A 20,878-nucleotide genomic window follows, 5' to 3' on the forward strand; every position below is an offset into this window, starting at 1 on the left:
CTAAAAAAAATTTTTCGAATAATTATTTTCTAATCGTCGCATAGGTACGCGGCTTATCGCGTTCTCGCATTCCCTCCGTCGTTCCCTTATCCTTCCGTATCGAAAGAAAATTCGCAAAATCATGCGCGTTACAAGTGACTTTTCTTATCATAAAACGATCTTTGTACCTCCTTCTTTCTTGTTTCTTTCTTTTACTTTGACCACACGCTTTGACAATAAATAAGAAATTTGTACGATTTCGTAGGATGCGCGAATGATATAGAATCCTGATAAAAAAAAGAAATATAAGTATTTGTAAATTTGAAATAATTTCATGGTAAGAATCGAGAATCTCGGTTCGCAAGGAAACGAAAGAGAGATTTCTTCGAGGATAATAAAAATTAAGATAGGTATGGGAAGAATTTTGTTAAAAAATTCTTTTCTCCCGAGATACATATATACAGGTAGAACAGACGTCGTTAAAGCCGACGCGGAGTCGAGCTTTCGATTACGCGACGTGCCGATCAATCACCGTAGAACGAAATGTCACCGAGTCACGATCGTAAGCTTGGATTAATTCGTAAAGGATGTAAAGAAAATCTAGTAATGTGGCCCTTTTTACATCGACATAAGCCGCATAAATAGATACTGTCAACGTCGAAGCTTCAATGAAATTCATTTATCGAATTTAAAAGTTAAATCGAGCTTAACAAATTGTATCGTCATTGACGAACTCGTTCGGGTGTTCTTGAATTTCTTAACACGTTTGATTATGAAAGTAATATTATCGCGCCTCTAAAAGATAAATGAACTAAAGCAAAAAAGGGAAAATCGATAGACTGGCGATCAGTTTGGCGCGAAAGGTTCGAAGAAACTTATTTAAATTAAACGCGCGAATACGATCAGAAGTTTCGCCAAGGGCAGTTTTCATTTCGTTCCGATGACCGATAAAATTTCTGTCTCGATGCGGCCGACTTCATAGAAATTGGATTTTCAACGTGTCGCATAGACGATCCTTGACAGCGACCGAAACCGTATTCTCCCTGTCAACTTTAAAACCGTACGATCGATCGACGTCCGATCTTATCTAATCTCGACTTTGCAAAGAGTTTCTACTTGCTCGTTCGGTTTAAATCGAGTTACCTAGTCACATTATCATATGCCGTTAGAAGGCAATTTTGATTCATTCGTTCGCTACTTTACGCATTTTTATTACAACAAAACCTATTTCAATCCCGTTCAAGCAATTTTGCTCGGATACAAACTCGCAATCGATTCTTCGTGCGAAATAGTCGAACGATAATCGACGAGCTTTCACGAATTTCATAAAAGGATTTATCCGTATAAAAAATAGATTGCAAGAAAAAATAGACGAGAAAGAGAGAGAGAGAGAGAGAGAGAGGCAAAAGGCACAAGCACGACGTGTCATTAATTCTCTCCATACACAGGCACCAACGCGTTGTAATTTCGCGAATACACATTCTATTTCTATGAACAGCGACTGCGTAGATTTCGTTCCTTGACGACAAAATTTCGCGTCTTGATTTTTCTACGTTTTATTTACGTATGCACGTAAGAGGTTAATCGATCGAAACGGGTAGGTCGAACAGAACAGAACAAGTGGAATCGATAATTTCCAAGCCTCGCGACAAACCAACCGAAACGTCCTATCTACGTACCGAAGAGAGTGGTACCGGTAGTGTAACTAACTTGCTCCTAACTTATTCGAAACCCACACGCAGGAGATCGGTCGATCGACCATAAGGAAGAAAAAAAAAAGGGCGGTAAAATATAGCTTTTCAAATTTCGCGCCTTTTTGTTGTACGAGTTATATGGCGAGTAATATGGCGCTTATTCACTGCTAAGATAAATGAATTTTTATGAGAGATAGAGAGAGAGAGAGAGAGATGGATCAACCGGATGAATCGAGTCGATGATCGAAAAAGTTTCCGGCGGTGAGTATTTTGCGCGCGGTCACTGTCACCGGCGGCGTACCGACATTATTCTCGACATCGAGGATGTCAACCGACGATAGTCCAGACAATGACCGACCATCTCCCTCCCTTCCTCCATCCCTCTAAACCCTAATTTCCTCCCACTCAAGAGGCATGGCCTGAAAAACGCACGAGACACGCACGAGAGCGATTAAAGCGGAGTATCGCGAGAGAACGTGTCGCGAGTTTATTTACGGCGTCTAATCGTACGATATAAACTAAGGGGGGGACAAAGAGAGGGGAAAAAGAGAGATGTTCCAAAAGTATCCGGCAAACGATCGAACGAAGAGGTAGAAGAAGGACGCAGCAAAGAAGAGTCAGAACGCTCTAGGGAGTCCCGTTTTGTGCACTTGACACGTAGCGACACGTAGACGGCGTTGCCCAGAGTAAGTAAGAGAGAGAGAGAGAGAGAGAGAGAGAGAAAGGAAGAGGGAGTGAAGGAGAGAGAAAGAGAGAGGGCGAACGTGAAAAAAGGAAGACCGGAGAATGCAGAAGTTTACTTGGAAATTAGAGATTTGCGCGTCCCAAAGAACCGAGCAAATAAAATAACGTTTAATAATATCAAGTGGAAAAGGTATCGTATTAAGAACTTATTAGATCGTATTAACTCCTACCTGACTTTGCCACCGCAGAATTGGCAAGCCGGACCCTGCCATCCCTCGCGACACAAGCAAGTACCATTGACGCAATCCCCGTTGATGCAGCTCTCGCTGTCGCAGCTCGGTTCCGTCGTCGTCGTCGTCGTCGATGAGGAGGAGGAGGCCGCCGTAAGGTGCAGGAGCCAACAGCAGAGCAACGCCGCCCACCAGAGCGGAGGCAAGCATGGCAACGTGATCGCACCGCACTCTTGAAAGCGTGTCAGCTCTACTTGCCGTGAAGGCCGACGACGTTTCCGACGGTACTTTGACTTATACAGAAACAAAAACATCTGCACGATCTCTGCCATTTTGATAGGCTTCCATGTCAGAGACAATGGCCGACGGCGACGCACCGAAGAAGAAGAAGAAGAAGAAGACACATACGGAAGATGAATGCACTTTCGCCTCTTTCGAGCGCGACGGTTAACCGTTACTGGCACACTCGTCGTCCCTCGATCGTTCTTGCCTTCTCTGGGTCTCGCGCGCTGCTTCTCCACCGCTCACGATCCCTCTTTTCCGCTCGCGCCGCCCTTCCACTTTCGCACCGTGGTACTGTCTGTACATGCTGTGTCTCTTCGGACAACGACGGCGACGGCGGCGGCGGCAGCGGCGGCGGCGGCGGCGGCAGCGGCGGCTACCCTTCGCCGGCCCTCGATCACGAGCGCCCTCTACAAACTCCGAACTCATCCGAATAATGTCGAATCTTTCCGATCGTCTATCTCCTTTTACCCGAAATACCCGCCATTTTTTCAATCCAAGCGTTCGCCGACACTATTCTATTCTATTATCTCCTTTCGACTAATTTTCTACATATATGGAATAATATCATTTTCAACGCTTTTATTTCACATCCATACATATTATTGTCGATCGATCGATATCCATCTCTTATGTACGTACGTACGTACGTACGTACGTATATTTGTTTAATATCGTTGATACGCCTCGATCTGAAATAAACTAATAAAACGTGCTCGTTTTTACGAGGAATCTAATCAAAATATAACGTATAAATTATTGAGATATATGACCTGAACGCGAACGTTATCGATCGAGCGACGTTTTCCTCGTACTCCGTCTGAACGCGTCGCATACGTCCAAATGAAAACTCTTACTGACGGATCGGTAAACTTCGTGAACATTCGTACCGATAATAGTAAAAGACCATTGGACCGATCTCCAACGTCTCTCTTCGTAATAATTTACGGCAATAAATGACGTCACGCGTATAACCAACAACGCGCTCACTCTGATATGATTCTGAGTAGCATGCTGCTAGTAATGAAAGGAAACACCACTCGACGCGTATTTCCTCGACGGTTTGTACTATTTTCTGTAACTAACAAGCTTATCGCTATCATACTTACGACGCATGAATTCCTTTTCCTAACTATTTTTCCATTAGTTGTTATCGTATCTGAAAAAAGGAAAAAATCCTTTTATTATAAAAATTACCGTGAAATATTGACGGATTCTCGATATTCCGAAGCATATGTACGTTTTTCACGACAAGGATGTCGAACGTTTAACGTAAGTTCATTTTTAACATATCGTGTCTACTTTTGCGTGACACTACAATGTATCTATGTACACACACACACACACACACACACACACACACACACACACACATATATATATATCTGACACTACATATATCTATGTGTATTATATAGGCATACGTGAAACGAACAAAGTTGCGAAGAACAAAAAAAATGAATATCGTAACGTAAATGTATAAACAAAATTTTTTATATGCAATCGTTTCGGCATATTTTTCGGCAAATCTTCGTCTAAATTTCTTTTATATAAATTTTATCTAAATTTTACCTAAACTTATTATTTTCTCTTTTCTTTTTGCAAAATTCCTCGGTATTCTTTAAAAATAATGTCTGTTCGCGCGTGCAATTAATTCTATACCGTTGAAAAATGCCTGAAAGATCGATCTTTTATTAACTCGTAAAATACATCGAAAGAAATAGAAAGAATTATTATAATTCTATAAGCTAATTTAAAAAAAAAAAAAAATGGCAGGAAAGAAGAAAGGTGGAAGAGGTAAAAAAGGAAGGAAAGAAACGAAAATAATTGACGAGTATCAACTCCGTCGCGATTTAAGAGGGAGAATGGAAACGGAGGATTTAAATATGGACGAAGAAATTGAAGAAAAACTACCTGAAAAAGTAGCCGCGGAAGTTTCTTCAGAAATTAAAATCGGTGGTATAGAGGGGTAAGTTTTCTAAACGAAATTAATTACACATTTACAATAGAAGTTAAATATTTGTCGAAGAATAATCTTAAATATAATCTTTGGAGTTTATAATGAATACTTGTAAAAATAGATAAGAGAAGGAAGATTATAATAATGAAAGGAAACAAAATATGAAAATACATATATCTTCCTTACTTTTCGTTTATAGAGGGGGTACGCATTCAACGCTTGTAATACTCAATCATAAAGGTGAAAAATTGATAGAAATTAAGGGCCCCGATACCAATCATTGGGTAATTATAGTCGTGATATAGATCTGAAAATAATATTCCGATTAATAAGTAAATTTAACGTTACGAATGTAAATTAGGTCCTGGGGATAGAAGAAACGGCCGCTAGGATTAACGCGATGATCGAGCATGGCAAAGAACTATTGGATATACCGAAAACGATTCCCTTGGACTGCGTGGTATTTATTTTACATATGAGAAAATTGTAAATGATAGTAAAAATGTACATTTTATACGATAAATTTGTAGGGTCTAAGCTTAAGCGGTTGCGAGGAAGAGACTACCAATAATCTTCTAATTAATATACTTCTGAAGGAATATCCAAATGCTGCTAAAGATTATTACGTTAGTTCCGACACGTTAGGTAGTCTCAGAACTGGTTTGGAGAACGGTGGGATCGTATTAATCGCTGGAACAGGAAGTAATGCCCTACTGATTAATCCGGATGGAAAAACTCATGGATGCGGTGGATGGGGTTATATGATGGGAGACGAAGGGAGCGGTGAATATATAAATTGAAATTAATGAATTTTCTAAATATTCATACGCGTTATATTATTAAGAGAATCGATTTCTTACTCGTAGCGTATTGGATCGCACATCGAGCCTGCAAATACGTTTTCGACGACATAGACGACCTAGTGAAGTCTCCTCATCCTATTTCTTATATCTGGCCGGCGATGAGAGACTTTTTTCAAGTGAAAGACAGAGCAGACATGTTACCGCATTTGTATTCGAATTTCGACAAGAGTAAATTCTCCATGTTCGCTAAGGAAATCGCTATTGGTTGTGAGAAAGAAGATCCTCTTTGTCTTGCCATCTTTGAAGAAACCGGTCGACTTCTCGCTCGACATATCGTGGCACTTTCCAAGAAAGCCCATAACGTTAGTTTCGATTAACAGAAATATTCCTACCTAGATCAAATTCCACTTAACGTCATATATATATATATATATATATATATATATCGTCCTATTTTTTAGGATCTTAAACTATGTCATGGCGGTCTTAAAGCGATATGCGTTGGATCCGTTTGGAAATCGTGGAAATTCATGAAGGAGGGTTTCATGGATGAAATTCACAGTGGATTGGTCGTCGATGAACTTAGTCTTCTCAATCTAACGGCTACGTCCGCGTTGGGATCGTCCTACCTAGCTGCTGAAAAGATCGATTGCCCTTTCGTTAAGTCTTACGACGAAAACGTACAAGTCTTTTTCCATTATAAACGCGATAATTACGGTAAAATAGAAAATTCACAACGAACTCGACAGTGCATAAAAAATGATAATGATGAAACGACTTCTATAAAGGCTGCAATATTTCTACAGTTGTAACGGTCATAGAAAATGAATAAAACATTTTAATAAGAATTTATCATTGCGATCGTTTTATCGTTTGATAGAAATTTAATGCTAAATATTTACGTAATAATGATTATAATCTAAGAATATAAAAAAAAATTCAGTTTAAAAAATTGAAGTACGATTCGGACGTGGCGCCAAGAATGCAGCTTTAAAAATGTACAAAATTAAAATGTCTTTTTTAACCTGTAATTAATTTCATTCGAAATTTCGTAACTTTTTAAAGGAAATGGGAATAAAAAAACTTTGGGATGCCTTTTGGGAATGCATATATCAGGCAGCTGGAGTTATCGTTAAAATCATACTTTATTTTATTCTTTTTCTACTCAGTTTAATATTCTTTATCGCATCCACGGTTGCAACTGTATTTTTTGTCCTATATCTTCTCGGATATGTAACGATGGAAAATGACGAACATAGGCAATCATAGATAACTGAAAAAGAAACAGGTATACACTGTATATATGCATATATATATATATATATATATATATATATATATATATATATATATATATATACATATGGATCCATACATATGCGTAACACTCCATACTTGGCGTAAAGGCTACGTAAATAATTTTCATCGAGTTAAAATACTTCCCATTTAAATCTTTATAAAAATTTTCCAGAGAGATCCTTTAAAAATTCGATATAAAAGCATTTTAGTTTATAAATGTGAAAAAATACAATGAAGTGAAACAATTATTACCAGGAAGAAAAAGTTATTCTTCGTTGCGCTGCGTAGTCTTATATATAAAGGGCAGACGATGAAGTACAAGGAATTACAGGCTAATATTTGAGGGCGCTATTCGCAATTATCGCGAATTTTTTAAATTACTATAAGCATGCGGTACAAACATACTGCACGCGATACTTGAAATAACATCAACAATGATATTGTATGAAAAATATATTCATGTAAGCGTATCACAATATCTCGTGTACATTATAACATTTATAACTTGTACACATATCATTTAATTATAACTCTTCTTTTCTTTTTTTCTAAGTTTTACAATTCCTTTCTTACTTTCATTCTTATACCAAGGACTGAGTTCAAACAATTTTATTCTTTATCTTTCAAACTGCATAGCAGCAATATCATAACTGAACATATAGAATCAGCTATTTATGAACACAGGTCTTGGTAAATGTCACAATACTCATATCAAATATAAATTTATAGGTTTCTTCTTTTTTGCGTTAAAATTCATATAAAGAATCGATGATGAACTAATCTGTACACAATGACATAAGAATATCTCATTTCTGTTCAATCTTTTAGATACATATTTTAAAGCATTCGTTTCTTTCTATTTATATTTATACCAACTTATAGATTCTAATATGAGAAGAATAATTTTATGGAATAAAATCATTTTCAATAAGTTTTATGATTATTTTTAGTCATTCAAAGCCGTTCATTGTTTAAAATATAATTGGATATTTAGTACCATACTTTTAAATATTATCCTATATTAACGACAAGTTTGCCATATTGAATGACATTAAATATCTTGTTTCCTCGAAATACATAGAAATTTGTTCAAATTATTTCGCTTCATATATCATATCCAGTCATATCGCATGATTGCTTATTTTTTACAACAAAGTAAATACATTCACTTTTAGAAAATCTCGGTCTTTTATACATTTATAAAGATACATCTATATTCTATTTTTTCTTTTATATGTATATAGATAATTTTTTTCTTTTTTTCTTTTTTCCTTTTTTCCTTTTTTCCTTTTTTTTTTTTGAAATATTCGAAATTTTATTTTTACAGAATTCGCATGACTCAAACTTTTCTCTCCTTTAATGCAAGTAAATTTTCTGTATTAAATGTTTCAATTACGATTATGCACAATGTTAAAGGTCGGAATTTTTAAAGCATCATTAATCATCGAAAACATCGTAATTTTGTTCGTATCTATTATGTAAAAAAACATTAATCGACACACATATATATATATATATATATATATATATATATATATATCTTGTTATTACTTTAAAAAAATAATTTAGATAAATAAGATATTGTCATTGAACATGTCATAAGATACATTCACTTGTGCTTAAAATTTTATTACATTTCTGATGATGTCATCCTGTTAAGTGACTAGCCAAAGTAATGCTTCCCTACATGGTTACATTTGTCTTGTTTCATTCTTTGAATGTAATTGAACTTAACACTATATAATACGTTTAAAGCAGTTGGTTGCATGTTTCTCAAAAATATGTGAACATTGTATTTTTAACAAAAGACATTGCACTCTTTTCAATATAATAATAATAATAATAATAATAATAATGATAATAATAATAATAATAATAATAATAACAATGCTATGATATAATAAAAAAGATATTTATGGTCATAACCAGTTTAATAAGAATGACACCTACTCAATTTGATCACAGTATTTTCATATAAGGCTTCATTAAGAATTGATATAGAATTATCTATTTTCTATTTCTCCGATAATAAGCTATGAGGTAAGAATCAGTAAAAGTATGCAAAATGTTAATATCAGTGCTTTAAGTCGAATATTTCTATAAGTAATGGCTCTACGCTAGATGGATTTACATTTAAATAAACGTTAACAACCTCGTCATTCAATCTATGGAGTTCAGAAATCTTTTGAATTAATTTTAAAAAAGTGGACTTAGCTTCACAACCTGGATAAACGCTTTCCAAGTATCGTCTCAGAAGATAATAATACGAATTCTGTAAATGGAAAATAAACAAAAGGAAGAACGTTATCAAAATTGTTTAGTATAATTAACTCTCTCCAGAGATTTTTTAATATGCATTTACTTACCTGCTCCAACTTAATTACATCACTGTGTACAACTTTTGGTCTATCAGGTGTGAATAGAGCAATTGCACTTAGAATTAAAATTATATTTTCATCTCTCCAACGTGGATCGAACGTTCTAACAAATTTTGCATGTTCAGCATACAAATTACCTTTTGCTTCCTTTAAAACATCAACTTTTATATTTGACATTCTTTCTTGGCTATGAGGTATTTTCCACATATCTTTATCCGGATCGTAATTAAGCGCCGATCTTAGGATCATCATTTCTGTACATCCCCCTTTCAAAAGGGCCAATTGATCTTCCTGGCACATATTCTTAAAAGCATTCATCTTTTTGGACATTTTTATAAGACGTCGTATTGCTATAGCTGTTAAATTGATAACATCCAATAACATAGGATCGGATTGGCCGAAACTTCCCTACAAAATAAATTGTAACAATTAACGATTAACAGACAGAGATTGGTATACATTAACGAATCCTTATAATAATTTAATTTTAATATCCAATAAGGAATTACTTTAAATTTGCATTCTTCTCCAACTAAGTTTGTTATATCATCATCTAATGGAGCTAATAGCGCTTTATTAGCTACTATTAATTCATTTAACTTTGCTCTTTCAGCATCGTTTAGCTCTCTGGTGCTTTGATTCCCACCAAGAGCGGAATATGCTGAAAATTCCAATTTAATAGCTTCACACAATATCGATTCGATCGAATTGGCAGCAATTGGTATTCTAAAAAATAATTTATACATTATTAATAAAGAGATTTATACAAGGCCTTTCAAAAAGAATTAAATCAAATAAATATTTATCCACCTTTGAACATCTTGAAGTACATCTTTAGTAACGTCAGCCGTCATTTTATTCATACTTGGATCTGCTGCATCTTTATTTTTGTAATTTACAGTATTTTTATACGTTATTAGATCCGTTAAGATTGGATTTTCCACGTTATATTGTTTGCTCTTGCATTGGTGTTTACTCGTAGCAACAGAAACGTGCTCTTCCATCGTGTCTTCCTCTTGTTGAGAGCTTAACTGATCCCCAGGATCTGCATCATTATTGTCGACGTTATTCTCTTTAAAAAATTGCGATATTTGCGGATCTGCCGCTAATCTATTGACAAGTACCGGATCCGTCATGATCTTCAAAATTAAATTTCTATCTTGAAATATTTTTGCAACTAGATGAGGATTGTTGACAAATTTCATAACCAGTCCTGGATTTTGCGTAAATTTATTAACTAAATCGTTCCCTTTAGGGCACATTTCTTTTGGCCTCTGACATGCTGTAGTCTCTTCGGTAAACGTTTGTACATTAGTATGAGAAATGGGACTTAAATTCAATTGCGTAGCTTCTACATTCGAGGTACAGTCAATGAATGTAGAGGGACCACTTTCAGGGCTCTGTTCGTACTTGCAATAACTTGTCGTACTGTCTTCGTACTCGTGCGTATAGCGTGGCGACTGATTGCTCGAATTACCAAAATTGGAATCAAATTCTAACAAATTTTGGTCAAACTTTCGTGAACTTATGGACATACTTTTGTCATTTCCCGCAGAACGAGATGCAAGATCAAATTCATTGTACCTTGTTCTTGTACTTTGTATAGGCGAATGAGATGTAATTCTTCTAGTAGAGTCCACATCCGCGTTAGGTTCATCGTATTGGGAGATTAACTCGTACTTAACGAAGTTACATTTATTACTATAAGAGTCCTTTAGCATATCTAAAGTTTTAGATCCCGTTATATTTCCACTTTCCGGTGGGCTAGATGGACTTGGAACGCTAGCTGCAGTAACCGGACTCATATTCTCCATAGGATTTTGCCTACCCGCATCTAAGTCTGCATACTTCTTGTCGGACTCCCAAAAGTACGTATCGGATACAGTAGATGCAACTGAATTCATTGACATAGCTGTATCCTCAAAGGTACAATCTTCCACGCAATCCTTCTTTATTTTAGAAGCTTTAACGTTATCCGATTGAGGCCGCTTCTTTGCACGATTCTGTTCTATCTTCTGACGCTTTAAAACCTTGTCCTCTTCAGACATGATGTATTCCTTACGCATGCCAATACTGAAACACTTATCCAAGCGGCATTTTTGACAAAAACGTCTAGTCACTGGTGTGATGCTACAATTTTCTGTAAAAGGACACCGGAAATCCTATAAGAAAAAAGAGAAAAAAAGAAAATGTAAATGACATTGTAAAGCACAATGCATAAGAAAAGAAAGTAATAATAATAATGATATCGGTGATACGTTAAACGATCATTCGCGAATCTAAAAGTTTGTCACCTTATTTTTAAGTGCGTTTCTCCTGAAGAAGGCCTTACAACTTTCACAAGAGACCGCATTGAAATTGTATCCCAAGGCGCGATCGCCGCAAACACCGCATATCTTGTTGGCTTCTCTCGCCGGTTGTTCATCTTCCATTTCTCGTGAATGCACGGTTTACCAAGCGATTAGCACCTCTTATCTAACGCACCATTATCCCTGCTTGAAATAGCATTTTTTTCACTGACTGATTCATGTCAAACATGATATATTTTATAATTGTTATTGTCGCGTAACCACGTCGACGACAGTCCCACTCGTCTACTACTTTCTTCAGGAACCCGCCAGCATCTTTGCTCCAACGCCCCGGATCTACGAGATGCTGCTTGAAAAGGTTTAAGTGATAAACCAAATAAAGTGCTCAATTGGTAGTCACTTGGGAGTTGTTAACGGGGCGGTGCGCATAAACCTGTCATACACGTATCGCCCAGTTCTCCGCCACTTCGCTCACTTCTCTTTCCCCCACCCCCGCTCATTTTTATCTAGTTTCTCCTTTTTTTTTTCTTTTTTTCTTTTTTTCTTTTTTTCTTTTTTCAATCGAACGCGTCGTCGAACATGCTTTCGATATTACGCAGCCGTAGTCTACGATATCGGTTAAGGCGCATAGGTCATAAGAAAATGTATAAGAGCCGAGAGAGAGAGAGAGAGAGAGAGGATACTACAATAAGTATTTCGTAACAATTTATTTATTACTATATCGCGTTAGAGTTAATAAAGATATCTTTATTATCAAAGTTGTGCCTTGCGAGAGTTCTTTGTTCAAACCTTAACATATCTTTTACGACGTATCTATTCCTAGTTTCTCCTACTTTTTTCAACTTTGCATACTTATTTATCTTTACGATGTATAGATATTGTAGAGGTTATATTCTTTCGAGCGTGACCATTAAAGAGAAAAGAAAAAGAACTTTTAAAGCGTATCTTATAGGTTTAATTAAAAGTGGAATCGAATGGATTTATTAAAATATGTTCAAAGAGTATGCTTTTATAAAAGAAATGAATGGTGACAGCGATTAAAATATTGACAACGATATGAAACAAGAACGTGGAAACGTAGCCATATTGCTATTACAATCGACTCTATTCGCGATTAAGATTCTCGTTTCAGATTCGATATAATCGTAAACTATTATTTATTTGTTCGATCGTACCGATATAATCGACCAGAGATACATGACCTTTTTCTATTTTCAAAAGATTAATAATCACATTATATTGAAGACAATTATTTCAATAGGATATTCTTATAGAGATTAAACGTGAAAATACGTGAACATGTTTTCGAAAGGATCTTTTAAAAATCATTATAATAATATACAAGACGTAAGTAATACACTTACGGCAATACGTCGATGTGTTGCAACGATCTTATCGATAAATGAAATGATGCAAAAAGTCGATGGTGTCGTTGAGCAGGGTTTTCTTTGATACAAAAATCAGACTACGTAATATTTTTGATTATAAGTACGGCACAGGTGGTTATCACATAGGAGATATCAAAATTTGTACAATCGCTTCTTTTCGTTGGCTCTTAAAGGATATACTCATAAATGTATCTTTTACCTTATTGTTACGATCTATCTACACGTTACAAGAATCGAATCGATTCAGTTATCAATGTATTACTCTAATACTGATATCATTATCAATCAATTCTGGGAATATAACTAGATAAATACGAAACGAATTATTCGACGATCATTAATTTACAAAAATTAATATTACTTATATACGCCTGTATATAATAATTTTCAACCATTATCGCGTTCGTCGATATACGTAGATTAAAGTAAAAAAAAGAGAGTAGACCTAAAGAAAACTTCATTATTCCATTTTTTTGAGATATCTATCTATCTATATATATATATATATATATATATATATATATATATATATATATATATCAAAATATACTAGAGAATTATATTTTATACGATTGTACAAATATGCAATATCCAGATCTAAATATTCGTTACGTTTTGACTTAACCTATACGAATAGATTTTTGTCTTGTATATCTCCGAAAATATTAAATACTATCACGATTCTATCGCATTTCTTAATAAGAATATCAATTTATAAGATACAATTGTAAATCGCATGTAAACATACATATCTTATTTGGTTTAATCGATATGTCGTATCATCAAAGGCACACATGATAATACTAAGAGGTAACACTTAACGATATGTAAAAAGATTCATAAAATATATATATGTTTGTGTGCGTGTGTGTGTGTGTATATATATATATATATATATATATATATATGCACATGAACATGCACACGCACACGCACACGCACACACACACTAAATGCAACGTGCAATCAGTTTTACATATATAATACGTACAACAAACTAGAGTCTACATAATACACATGTATCTCTTTCTATGTAATAGAGGCACTTTAGAATCATATATATCTTAAAAAGATAAAATTTGTTAAGTATCCTTAGGTTAACGATGGCACGGCATGCGTTCCATTATTCGGCAGTGTACTTATTATAATTACATGTGATTCAGACAAATACACAATTTGTATAAATTTCTCGAGGAGAACAATTTCACACCTTATGACACATTTGGTTATTATTCATTTCAATGGTGTGCCGGTTAATTTCGTACTTCCCGTTTGTACACCGCCCGTATAGAGGACCAATTCTTCTTTCATATAACACGTTACAATTTCTTCGACGCTAGAGAACGATGTTTCGTTTACTTTCACGGATCCCAAAGCATATCTAAGTATTATTAGAAAATATCGTGATTCGTCGATGTAAATCAAATATTTCTATTATCGAAAAGAGAAATATTTCAAAATATCGTACCTATTGTCAGATCTCTTTCTAACCGGAATATTGTAAACTCTATCTCTGCACCATAGCACCAAAGCTAACGGACTGTTTACGTTTGTTGTGGAAGGTCTCAAAAGAAAATATCCATCATCTTGTGAATTACCGTAAGTACCTTCTGTAAAGGCATTAATAGGATTAATATTAATGAACGATTTAAAGAAGTAAATAAATAACAAAATTTTTTCCTTATTGATATTAATCAATTATATTACGATACGTACGTTCTGTAATGAGTATTATGGCTTGTTCTCGCGTAACATTGTGAAACCAAGGCTTCTCAACGTAAGACAATCGATCTGGCGGTGGTGGTAATGGTCTCGTAGCTCTCTCGGTTAATAACGAAGTACTACTACCAGAATGTGGTAGCGTCGCCGATTTTTTTTCCGGTGAACGCTCTGAAACAATTCAAATTATGATCGAACGAAATGAAATCGCGCAACGATCATTTCCCATGGAATAGGAAGTCTGTCAAAAAGAAAAGAGAAAACCACACACACACACACACGTATATTTTTCTTTTTGTTTATTACTAACTTGCTAAATTAAGACGTGCTTGCGTCAGAGCTGCCTGAGTCAGACACTCGGAAAGACTTGCCTGTCGACGTGCCGCAGTGTTCAAAGACACGTTTCTCTTGCTATCTGTTATTATAGTCGCCATGGTTTATCAATTGAATACGTTTTAAAATAAAATATCCAACGATAGATAGAATATTTCAATGATGGATTCATGCGTTTAACAAAAGAACGTGTACGTATTACATCGTCGTTCGTTCGATCTCCATCTATATTTATTTATCGGAGCTTTCAGAAAATAACGAACGATCGACGTCCACGAACGAAACGTTTTAGGAGGAAAAAGGAAAAAATGTAAAGAAGTCGCGCGCAATTTCGATTTACGTAAAGATCTCAGATTTCAAGATTTTTCACCTAAAGAAGGCTATTTCGAGTGTCACTCACATCTGGTACACGCTAGTACCAGATTCGATCTATTCAATTACTTTTAGATCGAAAATTGATATGCTTGGAATATCATGAGTCACGACGATCCCTTCTGATCGTAGTTCGTAGTGACGATCGTACCAAGTTAATAATAATTTACTATTTCATGAAATTCTTTTTCATTGGATTAATAAATAAATATAACGCGAAACGTGTAAATTTGTAGATTTCCCGTTTACACTCGCTGTTATCTTCCAACACAGAGAACTTTTTAAAGAAGCAACGATTGCAAGTGTATTGCACGAAAAACTGCAGGAGACTGAGAGTGTAACGTTGCGACGGAATGCCTTTAAACGGTGGAAAAGAATCGACACTCCGTTGGTCCCTCTCGGCATGGGGTATAAAGTTTTACGAGCCATTTAGAAATAGCCATCGAAATAGATTCTTTCACACAGTCCTTATTAGTTCGTAAGAACCAATGCTCGCTTAGAGAATTTATTCTGTCATGCTTACCAAATAACGTGCTTTGCGATAATTTCATATACCTGGCGGATCTGGTGGTTGAGAATAGCAACATCTAGACAGACCTCTCTTGATCCTTACTATCATATCGGAGACCTCATCGGCCAGGCGTTCACCTAAACCTCCTAAGAGATGTTTGCTCAGCCTGAGATAAAAGCAGGAACACATTCCATCACACTATTTCGATTCTTCTTATTATCGAGGGTTAATTATTTTTATATACACTTAATAGCCGATTATTCCGTAACTAACGATGATATATCGTTGAAAATTCGGTCGAAAGTATATCACATTTTCACGTTCGTTATTGTACGTTCGATCTTGCGATCATCCAATTTCTTAATAGAAACGTATTGCAGCAAATCGTAACACATTGTTACCGATATTTTTGATATCGGACTCGGGTAAATCGACATCTTTGTGAAAAATCAAAAGGCAGAATCAAAAGGGATCGATCGTAGGTGCATTAAATAAACAGGACGATAGTCGGTGGTCGACTGACAGAAATCGCAAAGCGCATCAAGTTGCATGACAGAGAGTCGTAGTAGAGTTGGTTATTACCACCATTTGTCGCACACATGTTCGTGGGAAGCTAGTACATTATACTTTTTCTTCTTTCCTTTCGACTGTAGTCTGCGTTTTTTTCCCTTGTCACGTAATATGATGATTCTTTTTCATTAAATCCTTCATCTTTTCTTTCTTCATTCTCGGATATCATGAGGCATTGTTAAAGTAAAGTAAAAAACGTTTCTTGCCTGAAGAAACTCGCCCTCATCGCTGCTACTCCTCTTGGCTAACTCGTAACAAATATAAGAGATACTAACCATTTGCATTGTTTGATTTTGTTCGATGAAACGTTAAAGGCAGTGTGGTGGGCAGTTTAACGGGTAACGGCGGCGGTAGAGGATCTCCACTGTTCGATGATTTTTTAATGGGGCTTAAATAATTATCGTCATCTTCAGGCTAAAAAAAAAAAAGAAAAAAAAAAAAAAAAGAAAAAAATGTTAACGTAAACGAGAGTCTGGTTATAAAGATGCGAATGGAGAAAGTCGAGAAGCGTACAAATTTACCGTTTCCGTAATGGATTCATAAATCTCATATGGCTCTTCCTCGTCCTCGCAACTGGTCGTACTAGATGGTTGATAAACGCTCTCTACGGAACTTTGGGAACCGCTGTTCAACGACTGTTTGCTGTCGATTTTCGAGATAATCGACTTTTGATTTTGTTCTATGATTTGCTTGTCGAACTTTTCGTATTCGTCCTCGCTTTTATCCTGTCGAGTCGGTAAATTCGCAATGAGATCCAAATTTCTAATCGAAATGGACGGCTTCGACGCGTCTTTGTCGTTCTTTCCTATCCTTTGAGAGCTTTGATCGGCGTTTTTCTTAGGTGCCGGTGGAGGTGGAACAGCCATTCTTTCTAAAAAGAAAAGAAAAGAAAAGAAAAGAAAAAAGAAGGCCGAACGTGAAGATACAGGACGATTTGATTCATAGTTTCTAACGAACGTTATCATTGTAGGGGGCCATTAAAAGAAGCGTACGCGTTTATATTCGGCGAAGTGAATGGAACGTATTCACGACTCCCCTCCCCCTCCCCCCCTTTAATGGCTAAATAGATCCGATAAGAAAAGGGCAATTCAAACTAACTTTGTACATCGTTCGGAGGTCTCGTCTTCGTCTTAGATTCATCGTGTAAAAATGATTTTTGCGGTTGTTTGCAAACCGTAGCAACCTGTGGTATCCTCTTGGATATTAATATTTCCGGTTTTGATTTGAGCATCGGTTTCTTCGAATTTCTCAATTGCAATTGTTCCTTCAATTGTTCGGCCAAAGTTTTCTCTATCGTTCCATGCAACCTCGACAAATTTTTTTGCGGTAGATTCGTCAAATTATCTTGATAATTAACGTAAACTTTTCCCGCGTCTAAGGTCGATTCGAAATTCACGTAAGTGGTCTCCTCGTCTTGTCTTTTCGTATTATCGTCTATTTGCGCGTTCGCGTTTACGTTTTTCATCTTCTTCGAAATAGTACGATCGTTTTCGTAATTCGAATTTATTTGATTAACATTGATGTTTCTCGTATCGGTAAAAGCAGTATTGTCTTCCGGTATCTCGTCTTCGAAATCTGTATCCCAGGAACTGGTATCGCTCATGTGATCCTCGTTCTGTTCCATTTCAACATTTTTCTCTTGTACAAATTTCTCCGGGAATTTCTTGATTTTTTCAACGAACGTAAGAAGCTCCCTGCAAGTACGATACTTCATGTATAACCATAAGAAAACAATTAGAATCGGCTTTTCTAACTTTGCAACAAGTCATTTTGTCGCAGGCGAGAGCGGATATTCACTCATAAACACTCTTGACTCGTCGAATTGACGATGCGACATTAAAGGATAAAAGTACAACCCACACGCGATGCAATTACCACTTATGTAAATCTTGTATGCCTCGGACGATTATCGAGTTAAACGGATCAATTGCGATCCAATTCCATCGAATACGCAATTTTCAAATTTTCCTATCTTTCCATCACTAATCGATTCGTAATATTGTAAAATCGATCGATTAACGAAGCAACAATGCGCATTAGAGTATTACACGTTCATAGATGACACAAAGTACTCTTATTGTTAGTTTATATCTCGCGTTGATGTTATTTAAAGCAGGATTCCGCGATAATGTTATCGTTATTATACACACAGATGAAATATATGTGTGTATATATTATATGTATGCGCACACCTACATGCATACGTGCGTGTGTGCGTTTGATAAACGTAGATATGAATATTCAGCATCATTGATTGTGCTGTAGTTGTAAGGACATGAAAGACAATGGCAATGAAACCAAATTGATAAACACAGGATACCATATATATATATATATCGTTGTCGATAGCTATAGTCTGTCAACTTGGCTTCGCAAATATAGAACTAAAGAGAAAAATGTGAAGACACGTAAACCTGCATGTGTTATTTAAAATACCGTATTGAAGGATACCGTTAATCCGCGATGTTACAATGTCGAGTTAATGGCGTTGGAGTTCATTGGAAAGAAATACGCGTATTTACATCTCTTGTAAAATTCAAATCGTGTAGCTTCGTTTTCTTACCGTATCAAATAACTGGTGAGGTCACTCTTCCATAGAGTCAACTTCCCCTCAGTCAAGTGCTGGAATAATTAGAATCAATTAAGATCGACTAAAGAGGGCGCGTGCCAGTTGAGTAGCCAAAATGCAATTGTGACCGGAAAGAGGTATAACTTAAGTTGAAAGGAAAAAAAACGAGAAAGTAAGAAAAAAAGAGAAAAGAAATCATTGAAAATAAATATCGTTCATTTATTCATCGTCGACTAAATCTTATTGACTCTCGAATACGAGAGAAGATAGAGAATTTTTAAAGATACAAACGCGACTTATCGGCGCGCTATCGACATTTCGTTTTAATCGTTCGTGTGTGTTCAAAATTGAACGAGAAGAAATCTAGAAAAGAAAAAAGAAAAAAGTGCATACCCAAGAGTCGGCAAAAACATCGAACGATTACAAAACCGTACACCGACTCGTATACTTACTAACAACTCGTCACCGTCGATTTGTCGTTTCGAAACTGCCGTACAGCATTCTTCCAGGCCATTCTATCAAAATGTAAAAATATATCAAATAAACCTTGATATGGTATCATTTTCGAATGATGACTTTAGCAAATATTCTAATTAAAATGGACTGTGCGTAAAGGAGAGAATATGTTAATATATATATATATATATATATATATATATATATATATATATATATATGTTTGAATCGATTTCGTGAGCACACGTGAATATTAATCTTAACTTCGAAATAACAAATTTGAATTTAATTCTACGATATTTTCAAATACCCTCTAACTTTTCATTCCAACGATCGGATTTTTACGTTACACTCGATTGTACTCGATATTTCATCGAAAATATAATGAAAAAAAAGAATATCAAAAAACATCCATGACATTGTAAATGTAAAAAAGAGGAAAAAAGGGAAAGAAATAGGTCAAATAAAAATGTTGACTCGTCCGTTAGAAAAAAAGAAAAAACGAATTTCTACGTAAATTATCAATTCAATTCTACTTTCCTATTACTCGCTTTCTCCTTTTTAGTTGGGTCTGATCGCCTATCTAAAAAATGTTAAGTACATATTTCTCTCTCTCTATCCTACTGGCTTGGTCTCATTTTTTTTTTTTTTTTTTTTCTAAAAAACGTCGAGAGTCGGAGAATTGATTCGTTCTGGTGAAACAGGTATGCTGCCCGAGAGGTGCACTGACCCGCATGTAAGAGTTTCTCGCGAGCAAATATCGTAGAATGGATGAGGAGAGCGTCTCGTCGGAGTTTACTCACCTTCCGTAGCAAAGACAAGACATCGTTTGTACTCCATGTAGATATGTTTTCGAGGGCGTCGCTTCGAGTGAATTTCTTGGACATCGCACCGCGTTTGAACGCGCCTGTTGCAAAAACAGCGTCGCACGTGTTCACCGCTCAGGCGCATCTGCATCGGCTTTTTATGGGCGAGGTGTCTGACAGTCCTCGTTCCTTTTAATTTTTCCTCCTCCCGCCGCCTCGTGGCTTCCTTCTTTCTTCCTTCTTTCTCCCTCTCATTTGGCCGCACACGAGAGATATCCTTCTACGTCTCGCTTTCTCTCTTACAATAGCGTTAGACCGATCACCCACCGGTCTTACGATTGGTCACTTTGTACAGACACACCTAATACTCTGTTAAAGGTACGTTCACAAAGCTATTCTATCTTTTTTCTTTTTTCCTTTTTAGACGAAACGCCGAAAGATAAAGGAAACTTTAAAGGAATCTCTTAAATTTGATAACTGTCTTAAATATCTTCGTTTCGGCTTAAAATCCATATGAATCGAATGATTATTAATCA

General features: G+C 35.9%; 4 protein-coding genes across 14 annotated transcripts in view; 1 reads left to right on the forward strand and 3 right to left on the reverse strand.

Moving 5' to 3' along the window:
• LOC124430097 (attractin-like protein 1) overlaps positions 1-2,934 on the reverse strand; it is a 17,773-nt gene extending 14,839 nt beyond the window's left edge. For all 3 annotated transcript variants that reach the window (XM_046976214.1, XM_046976210.1, XM_046976233.1), the window contains exon 1: positions 2,588-2,934. In XM_046976214.1, coding sequence (XP_046832170.1) covers positions 2,588-2,919 — 332 coding nt within the window. In that variant the 5' untranslated portion in view covers positions 2,920-2,934. The remainder of the gene's footprint in view (positions 1-2,587) is intronic.
• LOC124430148 (N-acetyl-D-glucosamine kinase) lies at positions 379-7,478 on the forward strand. Of its 6 annotated transcripts, none has more exons than XM_046976364.1 (7): positions 379-2,359; positions 4,646-4,838; positions 5,029-5,113; positions 5,191-5,289; positions 5,360-5,612; positions 5,696-5,994; positions 6,094-7,478. In XM_046976364.1, the coding sequence occupies exons 2-7, from the start codon at positions 4,735-4,737 to the stop codon at positions 6,442-6,444; spliced, it is 1,191 nt and encodes a 396-aa protein (XP_046832320.1). In that variant the 5' UTR covers positions 379-2,359; positions 4,646-4,734; the 3' UTR covers positions 6,445-7,478. The 6 variants fall into 6 exon arrangements, with proteins under 6 accessions (XP_046832320.1, XP_046832311.1, XP_046832302.1 ...); XM_046976355.1 differs by lacking the exon at positions 379-2,359 and adding an exon at positions 2,376-2,547; XM_046976346.1 differs by lacking the exon at positions 379-2,359 and adding an exon at positions 2,734-2,871.
• On the reverse strand, positions 7,370-13,394 carry LOC124430124 (nuclear hormone receptor HR96). 2 transcript variants are annotated; one of them, XM_046976274.1, is made up of 6 exons: positions 12,983-13,394; positions 11,604-11,964; positions 10,120-11,471; positions 9,819-10,035; positions 9,298-9,717; positions 7,370-9,203 (listed from the first exon to the last, which is right to left on the reverse strand). In XM_046976274.1, the coding sequence occupies exons 2-6, from the start codon at positions 11,739-11,741 to the stop codon at positions 9,006-9,008; spliced, it is 2,325 nt and encodes a 774-aa protein (XP_046832230.1). In that variant the 5' UTR covers positions 11,742-11,964; positions 12,983-13,394; the 3' UTR covers positions 7,370-9,005. The 2 variants fall into 2 exon arrangements, with proteins under 2 accessions (XP_046832230.1, XP_046832221.1); XM_046976265.1 differs by lacking the exon at positions 12,983-13,394 and having other exon boundaries at positions 11,604-12,209.
• Positions 12,311-20,719, reverse strand: LOC124430135. 3 transcript variants are annotated; one of them, XM_046976284.1, is made up of 9 exons: positions 20,340-20,719; positions 19,533-19,595; positions 19,075-19,133; positions 17,610-18,205; positions 17,033-17,382; positions 16,787-16,925; positions 14,723-14,896; positions 14,475-14,616; positions 12,311-14,387 (listed from the first exon to the last, which is right to left on the reverse strand). In XM_046976284.1, exons 1-9 carry the CDS (start codon positions 20,421-20,423, stop codon positions 14,240-14,242), a joined length of 1,755 nt encoding a protein of 584 aa, XP_046832240.1. In that variant the 5' UTR covers positions 20,424-20,719; the 3' UTR covers positions 12,311-14,239. The 3 variants fall into 3 exon arrangements, with proteins under 3 accessions (XP_046832240.1, XP_046832259.1, XP_046832249.1); XM_046976303.1 differs by lacking the exons at positions 19,075-19,133; positions 19,533-19,595; positions 20,340-20,719 and adding an exon at positions 18,963-18,986; XM_046976293.1 differs by lacking the exons at positions 19,075-19,133; positions 19,533-19,595; positions 20,340-20,719 and adding an exon at positions 18,387-18,949.
• Positions 20,720-20,878: the final 159 nt, after the last annotated feature.

Source organism: Vespa crabro, chromosome 1 (genome assembly GCF_910589235.1).
Source record: "Vespa crabro chromosome 1, iyVesCrab1.2, whole genome shotgun sequence".
Classification (NCBI taxonomy): Eukaryota; Metazoa; Arthropoda; class Insecta; order Hymenoptera; family Vespidae; genus Vespa; species Vespa crabro.

Bases quoted from the DNA above. Each gene is read 5' to 3' on its own strand.
- LOC124430148 (XM_046976318.1), top strand. From the start codon at position 4,639: ATGGCAGGAAAGAAGAAAGGTGGAAGAGGTAAAAAAGGAAGGAAAGAA. The intron at 5,613-5,695 runs GTGAATATATAA...TCTTACTCGTAG, and splicing joins GATGGGAGACGAAGGGAGCG to CGTATTGGATCGCACATCGA. The intron at 5,995-6,093 runs GTTAGTTTCGAT...CCTATTTTTTAG, and splicing joins TTTCCAAGAAAGCCCATAAC to GATCTTAAACTATGTCATGG.
- LOC124430124 (XM_046976274.1), bottom strand. From the start codon at position 11,741: ATGGAAGATGAACAACCGGCGAGAGAAGCCAACAAGATATGCGGTGTT. The intron at 11,472-11,603 runs GTGACAAACTTT...TTTTTCTTATAG, and splicing joins GAAACGCACTTAAAAATAAG to GATTTCCGGTGTCCTTTTAC. The intron at 9,204-9,297 runs GTAAGTAAATGC...TTCCATTTACAG, and splicing joins ATGTAATTAAGTTGGAGCAG to AATTCGTATTATTATCTTCT.
- LOC124430135 (XM_046976284.1), bottom strand. From the start codon at position 20,423: ATGTCCAAGAAATTCACTCGAAGCGACGCCCTCGAAAACATATCTACA. The intron at 14,897-16,786 runs GTTAGTATCTCT...GAATTGTTTCAG, and splicing joins AAAATCAAACAATGCAAATG to AGCGTTCACCGGAAAAAAAA. The intron at 14,617-14,722 runs GTACGTATCGTA...ATGCCTTTACAG, and splicing joins CATAATACTCATTACAGAAC to AAGGTACTTACGGTAATTCA.